Source organism: Cyclospora cayetanensis, unplaced genomic scaffold (genome assembly GCF_002999335.1).
Source record: "Cyclospora cayetanensis isolate NF1_C8 unplaced genomic scaffold, CcayRef3 CcayRef3_contig_389, whole genome shotgun sequence".
In the NCBI taxonomy this organism is placed as follows: domain Eukaryota; phylum Apicomplexa; class Conoidasida; order Eucoccidiorida; family Eimeriidae; genus Cyclospora; species Cyclospora cayetanensis.
In genome coordinates this window covers 1,502-10,055 of record NW_020312357.1, presented here as the reverse complement: position 1 = coordinate 10,055, position 8,554 = coordinate 1,502, and the positions used below count along the sequence as shown (strand labels likewise).

At 47.1% G+C, this 8,554-nt stretch overlaps 1 protein-coding gene across 1 annotated transcript; it reads left to right on the top strand.

Moving 5' to 3' along the window:
• The first annotated feature begins 3,867 nt into the window (after positions 1-3,867).
• Positions 3,868-7,305, top strand: LOC34624387. Its single transcript, XM_026334218.1, has 9 exons — positions 3,868-4,056; positions 4,541-4,723; positions 4,852-5,290; positions 5,544-5,660; positions 5,751-5,854; positions 6,159-6,261; positions 6,533-6,735; positions 6,858-6,954; positions 7,109-7,305. Exons 1-9 carry the CDS (start codon positions 3,868-3,870, stop codon positions 7,303-7,305), a joined length of 1,632 nt encoding a protein of 543 aa, XP_026190003.1.
• The last annotated feature ends 1,249 nt before the right edge of the window (positions 7,306-8,554 follow it).

Genomic DNA, 8,554 nt, shown 5'->3' with positions numbered 1-8,554 from the left:
GAGCGGATTTTATGAAGAGTGGCGATTGGCTGTATGTTTCGAATCTAAGGATGTGTTCGCGGTGGAGCTCCAGGCTGTACGAAGTGCATCTGAAGGTGACCAGACGAAGACATCCATTCCAGGTGGGCAGGGCTTTGTAATCTTCAGACGGGTCACTGCTCTCATTTTACGCTAGCGATTTTTCGATGTCGACAGCAAAACGGAATTGACAATTTTGGCTTCCTGAGGAGATTCGGAGACTTTTCGAATTATTAGCGGAATCTGCCGCTCAGGCAAGTGACTGGTGGATGGTTCATGGGGAGTCATTTAAGTGCTGAATTCGAAGATCATGGAGTGCCGAGTAGACAAAATTGGGGGTCCCTTGTGAAATTGGATGGGAACGGAAACTCCAGTAATCAACATAGACGGTTGCGGGATTCGTTGCCTGTGGAAGAATTTGCCGCTCTGTTTAGTTAGCGACGCTATATGCCATGAACTGTATTCCTCGAGTTCTTTGCCCCAAGGCACGTTCTGGCTCAAAGAGCTAAATCCATATGTGGGTATTGCCTGAAAGCATTTTTGCTATGGTGCTTTGCACTCACAGATTGTGCGGAAGCGCTTTCAGGTGTTAAGATCCTGCATTCTTCCTATATGGGGCTGGAAATCGACTATGCTACAGTCATGCAGCGGTTGTATTTGCAAGCAAGCAATATTGTACGTAGTTTTAGGAGCTGAACTTGCGTGTATTTTCATTCGCCTTGCGCATTGGGCTTGTCTTCTGTTTGTTTCTAGAGCAGAATGCTCACTTATTTCCTCTCTCCTACGATGGCGAGCCATCGCTCCGCCGCTGTCATGTCGATTTCGGTCTCTTCTTCGTTGTTGGCTGATGTGCGTATGCTTTTTTCCTTTTGGTATTAGAAACGGTAATTGCACAACTTACTTCGCCCGGTCGCTCTGCTTTCGCATTTCTGCCCTCCTGGGTAGTAGCGGTGGAGCCGAAATCATTCGCCCCTTTTGCACACATTTCTCTTAACGTAAAAGTAGAAACAAGCGGGCATAATCTCTTAAACTGGCCAATGCAGAAGAGGGGAGAGGAACTGTCGCGGGCTGTGTTAGCCCTGACAAATTTTTACATCAGTTCTATTTAACCTGAGATTAGCGAAGGATTGTCTAATTGGCTTCTCTGCCCGTATACCTGATTTCTTGCAGAAAAAACTTAAGTAATTCCAAGAGGACGCAACGTTGTGTGTCTGCGCATAAGACGGTTTGTGTAACTAGTTGTGAATTGTCAGTCTGTCAGAAGGTCCAACGGTGCGCATCCTAGCAATCTCTCCCCACGACGGAACTGTTTGGTCCGCGGGTAGGGAGAAAAGGGAGCTTTTATGGAAAGCCCCTGATAGCCTCATGAGATTCATGCTGGAGGTAAAGTTCAATGTCTTCCTACGGTGACTTTAGATGGACAGCTAGAGAGTCTTTTTATTTCACGTTTCAGGATGCTCGAGCCCCACTTTGTAGGGCACTACCTGCTTTACACCTGGTCTCTTACATTAGGGAGGCAATGACGTAGCGAATCGGAAGATGGTAAAGCTTGTATCATTCCAGACTAGTTTTTTGTAGGGATTAGACAGCTTTCCTTACACGCCTAGGATAAGGGTAGAAAAGAGTCAACTGCATCCTCAACTGCATTCGCAGCTAAACTTTAGCAAAGTCCTCTGCTACCCCACGCGTCTCTCTCCACACACCCGGGACCCCAACCAGCTGTATCTTAAAATAGCGAGTTCTAATGAGTCGTGGTGCTGTCCGAGCCACCTCGGCAAGACGGAGTAGCACGATGCCTAGAGTGTGGTGGTGAGTGAACCCATGTAGAGATCCTAGACTCGACGATCAACCAGCTTAACCTTCCTTAAATCTCATGCAAAATACATCAAATGAAATATTCATCATTTCCAGGTCTTTTATATCAATGCAAATAGTCCTTGAAGGCTGCCTTGGGAGTAGTCTCTGCTTCCACGCCTCTACGTCGCCTGGCCGGCTGCTGCACTTGTGCAAGTGAAACCCCAGTAACTTTTGAACCCTTGGCTACTAGAAACGTTCAGTGGTTCGAGGGAACGACAAGTCCTTGCGGAATTGGCACTTCTAGACTGATCAGTGGACGAAAAATGCTCCGGGATGCACTGTACACCTGAAGCCAAACTGGAGTTTCGTGGTAATGGCCTCCGCGTTGGCCCACTGGGCATCAGTGCCGCTTCAGCCACATGCAGCTAGATAAAACAATTTCGATCGTGAGCAAAGATATCATCCCCGCATTAACAAGTAGGTGCACGCTCTTGTCTCACTGTACACGTTAAGGAAATGTAGCCTATCGATAGACAAGTTTGGCAAGGGGTAAATAACATTGTAGTCATTCAAATGCTCATTAGCTCAAAGCCTAGGTGATCATGCGCCTGCAGTGACCTCCCTTGAAGGCCAAGGGCCCCGATAGGCTATGACGGTGCGAAAACATAACTTTTGCGTTAGTCGATAATGCGCGCCTTCGACTGCCAAGATAGCAGCAAGGGGCTCGGTTCTAGCTTCACTTCTCTGCAACAAATATACTCACCCGTACTTCTCTCTATAATCCATGACCCTGTAGGCCGGAAGAAAGGTTGGGGGAATATCTTTAGTGAGTACCTAAAGAGCGAGTAAGTTGCTTTGCTGGTTGGGAGGCTCTATAAACAATCACCACTAAGCTGTTTACTTGGGCCCTTTGGTCGAATACACTGAATTCGGGTTCTGCACGACGTGTAACTCCGCAATATCGAACAGAGTGTGTTGTTCACCCAGGTAAATTTATGCTGGATGCGCTAACTCCTCTACGTATCGCAGCACCATAAAAACAAGCTCAAGAAACACATCAAGATAGCAGTCAAGTCCTACAGATTTCCCATCTGACGTGTTCTGCAAAACAAAATTCATTTGAACTAATGTTTTTGCAGATTTCAAAAAATATGAGGCAAAACGCTTGCCAGGAATGTACACCAGCAGGCCTCTCCTTCTGGCCCCACGGCCCCTTCAGAAGGCAGTGGGAGGATGATTCACCCAATAAAAATGAGTACCTATATACATGTGAAGCCGATATGTTTCTTGATTAAGAAACTGGGAATCAATGTTTTTCGCTGCTTATTGCTCACAGTGTCCTGAGCCAAGCGGGCAGCCCCTGCGGCATAGGCGCAAGCCCCAACTGCGAGGCTTCAACCTCCCTGTAGCATGTATGTGCTTCTCGATCGTTTGTGCGCCGAGAGAAGTTCGAGCCCCAAAACAGGTTGATAATAGCTATTTGGTAGCAGGCTCAAATCCTGCTGAATTTTTAGTGAGGCAAGGTGCTTTGCATTGTGGTCTGCGTTGTGTGGCCCTGGATGGCATTGGGTGCCAGCAAATGTTGCTGCTACGGGTTCCAGCACAGAGTCCGCTGTGTTCATTGTTCGCACCTACTAGATGTGCGAGATCTGGGGTTCAAGATAAGTCTGATATCACTCTTTAAAGAAATCAGAAACTGTGACGTTTTACCAGATGTGTACGGATACCTTTCTTCATCAAATGGTCACCTCGATCCGCACAGAGAGGAGATGTCTATTTATGCAATGATGGCCTGTTGTATATGACCGTGTGTGAAGGTTTAATAGCAATTAGGATGGTAACTGCGTAGCCTGATGCCATATCCGTATGTAGATTACGCCTGGCTGTTTTGTGCCGGAAACCTGAATTGTTTTTACATTAGGCTTAATCCTTCCTGGCGGACAGGAACGCATTATAGCAAATCAGACAAAATAAGTTCCTCAGTAGGAAACCACCAAGGAACACGGCTCATTAAGTCTTCCAAGCTTCGACACTAGAGCTGCTGAACGTAAAATGGCTCAAGGCACAAAAGTCAATGGTCAAGGAGTCCCTTGTGGAACAGATGGTGGAGCAGCAGAGCGCCAGCGCAAGCAAAGCAATCAGCATGGCCGCCTTCGAACATTCCAGCAAAACATTTTTGCCCTGTTGGCCGACCCCTCGTATGAAGCCCTTTTCGACGTTGTTATTGTATCAGAGAATCGAGTAAGCCTCTTCACGAGGAACCGCCAGCACACGCACTGTCGAATTTAGACGTAGCATTGGGCGTCGTATACCCGTGCACCAGGAAAAGCTCACGCACGATACTTCTCGTTCTTATCACTTTTCTTACCTGACGGTTGCTGAATCCCACACTGGCGCAATGAAGAATGTTCACAAGGGTGCAAGGATAGTGCGCAAATGGCAAAATTATGAAAAAAAAACACTTCACAACTGGCATTCGAATGACGTGCTCCTAAATTGAACTCGGTGGCGAAAGCCCTTTGTGTACTAGAGCAATTTTCTTTACCACAATATACCTTCGACACTGAATTATGCACTGCTCATAGCCACTCAGTCACTGAAGGTTTGAGAGAAAAGCGGCGACGCAGTACACTAGGGCTACTATAGTGTACGCTGGTAGAAGGCAGCAATAGGGCACTTTCTTTCCACCTCAATTCTGGAATGATACATACTTTGGCTGGTGCAGGAGCTACGCGCCCACCAGTGCGTTTTAGCAGCATGCAGCGAGTACTTCAAACGACTTTTCTGTGGTCCTGAGACGGCCAAGCGCATTGAGTTCCAACAGCGCTGGCCAGTGGTGCACCAGCTTGTAAGGTGCATGTACGGAGCAGACATAGAAGGGGGCACTGATCCTGAAATTATCCTTGAGGTACATAGAATCTTCCTTTGTATTGTGGCGGATAAGCCTGATGTTGTGCTACTCGAAGGGTGTTCACGCAGAATGTCGTGTATCGCGATGCGTTGCAGTGCCGATTTTTTTTGTTCGCCACTGTGCAGGTTTTGGCGGAGGCTAGGAACTTAGAAATAAATTGCCTTAGCATGGATGACTGCCTTTCCCTTATTGTTGATCAGCTTTCAGTCCAGAACTGCGCGCGTATATTGACTCATGACGAAGTAGCACATCATAAAGAACTCTCTCGCCAAGTGTGCGGATATATTGTGAAGCGCTTTGCCGACGTCGTGCGCGCACCCTCTTCGCGCCAGCAACTACTTCAGATGCCACGAAACCAGATTGTCTACATGGTCCGTGAACTATGCAGGCGCTGCGACAATAACAGGGACACCGATTTGATTGTCCGTTTCGTCGTCGACTGGAGTTCATTTGACACTGCGTGCGACCTTCTAAGAGATTGCAAGCTCTGGGATTGGGCCGTAGAACCGGGAGCCTTATCTATCTTTCGCGATGAAGATACACCCTTGGGAGCTGTGCCATCGAGTGACATTGACATTTATCAAGGGCACATCTTAACACGAAAGCAGCTCCCTAGCAGGCTGTTTCAAGCATCTAGACAGACAGACAGTACCACATACCATATGCAAGGCACTGCAAGCGAGCCATTTGTATTAATTTAAGTGAGGGTTGCCATTGGATGCCACAAAAAAAAAAAACAAACGGCAATGAAGGTCGCCAAGTGTCGGTGTCCCCCAAGCATTTTGTTCACAGTACTCTCTCTATGTCGTGCGCTCAGATCTGCTAAGTGCGGCGCAGTGGCGGATCAGCAACTTGAAGGCTGCGCTGAGGGAATCGCTCCCTGCAAAATTTGTGTGCGGGACATATTTTGATTGGAGCGTTCGCCTTGACGTCGGTAAGACTTTTTATCCAGCATTTTTTGTTTCCGTCATAGGACCCCTGACTCTATGTGTTGAGTGCATATTGTTGATGCTCATGAGTGTAGGAGCCGAGAATAAATTAAGGATTGTCTATGAGTCAGCTATTGACAGGACCCCAGGGCAGCCGGCGTGCATCAAAAGGTTTCCTGCTGCTCTATTCGCTTGGCAGGTAGGCCTCACGGCACTCTGGGTTCTAAATAAGTACTCTACTCGAACTTCCCTAGCTGTTGTTATAATTTAGTGCACTGTCTTATGGGTTACAAAGTTCGTGGCTTGCTAACTTCTGCTTGTACCTAACATCCATGCCCATTCCCGGTACAGTCATCTGGGGACGTTCCATGAGGGCCTGCTTAACGCAACTTCTAAGGAACTCAGTGACATTTTGCTACGCATGTTAAGTTGCGTCTGCTGAATTTATGCCAACCTTGGCTCCTGATGGAGATTCAAACCGGCTACTCTTGCCGCACGTGCAGGCCATTTTTAGGGGAGAAGATGTATTCCGCGAACGCCCAGTCTTTATTTGCTTCCCTGAGCACATCGGCCTGCACTGGTCGACTACTTTGCATATCTCAACTGGTACGTCAGCCGAAGTCAATGCTTACTATTAGTCTAATTCCTCAAGAAAAATCCCTACTGTCGGGAGTATGTGATAGCAAAGCTGTCTGGCTAACCTTCAAAAACAAAACAATTGCCTCGGGTTTTAAATTGGAAGGAGCTTTATTACAATCCGGTGCGACTGCATGTTGGCGTCGGTAGTCCACTATACGATATTCTGACATCGTCATCACGGTCCGATTGTTCACCAAGAAAGCCTTCCCTCCTATATGTTGCGATGCATGCTTTCCAGCGGATGTTTCGGAGGCCGACGAGCTGACACTAATGGTGCAAATGACCGAAATCCCATTAGTGTCACTCATTCTGTATTACTTCTCATCGGACCTCAACCAAACTTTGGCGCAAGAAGATATCCTCAACCGCTTGCCCCACATTGAATACCGCTGCCTAAGCTCTTACACCTTATTTCATCAGAATGCTCCAGCCCTATCGACGGCCTGATACGTGTGTCAGCCCTCTAGGTATGTGTCGGGCTTCGTGTAATTCATGGCAAACGCGACTAAAAAGGTCGGGCAACGCGTGGCACTCATGGTACTTGGGCGATCGAATTGCTTTAGGATTTCAAAATCGGGGAATTCGCTTGCTGTATTGCTGGCGATAAGAGCTGGCCTTTTGATCCACCATTTGCAGCAATGCCGGTGCGTCACTGGAATAGTAAAACGATTTCCCTGTACAATAGACTATTTGCAAAAGGCTTTTGCTAATCGTGAATAGTCTCAGGGTACTTCTCCGTAATCAATGCAGTCAGCTTCAAGGGTGATCATGCACCCATTTCGAAACCCGCATATAGATATTGGGTGTGTATAAGAAATGGGACCTCACGATACTGCACAGACTTATCGCATGGATAAATATTATGAACTCACACCTCTTCTAGGACAAGTAACGCAAGAACTGAGAGTATTTCTGATTCTGCATAATAAACTATTCACTTCAAAGACGGCTGCTACTGCAGGTTGTGTAGGTAGCTGGGCTTTAGACGCTATTTGCCCTCCTCATGGGTGAACCTGGGGGGTCCAGAGGCTGCATTCCAACAGATGGCGAAAGCAAAAGAATAATTAAAGCCTTTTACTAATAAATTCATGTGGTGCTGTTTGTATTAGAGCCTTGTGTAGTGTGGGTAATCTGTCGAAGTATTACGGTATTCAGCTGTCGTCATTTTGATTGAAATGCACTCGGAAACTTATAAGTCGGGGTTAGAGGCAGAGCATAATGGAGAAAGCAACGCGTGATGGCCTGGAGTTATAGCGCTTTGTAGGAAGGATTCCTGCACATCCCACTAGGCGGACTAAGCTAGGCATGCGCACGTTTTTACTAACTAGTTGTATTCAATTGTGAACTAGTAAAGACTTGACTGATTGGCTTGACTGCTGTTACCTCTTATTCATTGTAGAGTCGTGCTACTGAAACAATAAGATTAGCGCAGCTTTGATGGAAACCGTGAATTATTACAGACAAGAGCGGACTTGCTGCACAATCTTCAGTCGCTGAGACGTCGCAAGAGCGCATCAGCCACCAAGTTTGTAACGGTTCTTGTGTATGCACTTGGTAAAGTCGTACTGCCGGATTTTTAAATGTCAGCGAACAGCTCTAGGATCATCTATGTCCTGAAACTATGCTTACGGAGCTTTCTAGCTTGATGGTTAGTCTGCACATTAAACTGACGCCTAAATAACTACTTCCAGCAGTCAAGAAACCCCATGGGCTTTTCAAACGCCGTTGTGAGGGCGTAAAGGTAAAGGCAACGCCTTGACCGATTCAATTTTTGCTGAATCGGGCTTGATACCTGCACCCCAAACGCAGAATACAAGGAACGCCGTCCATCTACTTAACAACGGGTACTTGCGTACCTTCACATTAACCTGCGACAGCTGAAGCGCACACCGCTGCTGATATATGTGCTTTTGAAGATTTCGGCTAGACACCAAGCCGTCATCCAGGCAGACATGCATCCCGACTCCCTTCAAGACCCATGAAAATCCCGATAAAATTGCGGTTGCAGTTGAGCCAGGGAATTACTAAGTCCAAGCGGATACGTATACACTTAAGTGCGTGAGTGCCGATACGAAAAGCCGGTTTAGGCAAGTCCTCCTAGCCAATGGCGCTTTGGAAGAAAGCGGATGTGAAGTCAAATGTCGGGTAGAGTGGTGCTCCCCCTAGCTCATAATGTAGTTCGCCAATGATAGGTGGTGAAAGCTTTTCATTTACAGCCATTGTATTTGGAGGCTGAAAGTCAACGGGGGTGCACGACCTT

Coding starts and splice junctions, on each gene's coding strand:
- LOC34624387 (XM_026334218.1), top strand. CDS start 3,868: ATGGCTCAAGGCACAAAAGTCAATGGTCAAGGAGTCCCTTGTGGAACA. Junction 5,661..5,750: donor GAGCGTTCGCCTTGACGTCG/GTAAGACTTTTT, acceptor TCATGAGTGTAG/GAGCCGAGAATAAATTAAGG. Junction 6,955..7,108: donor GCCGGTGCGTCACTGGAATA/GTAAAACGATTT, acceptor GGTGTGTATAAG/AAATGGGACCTCACGATACT.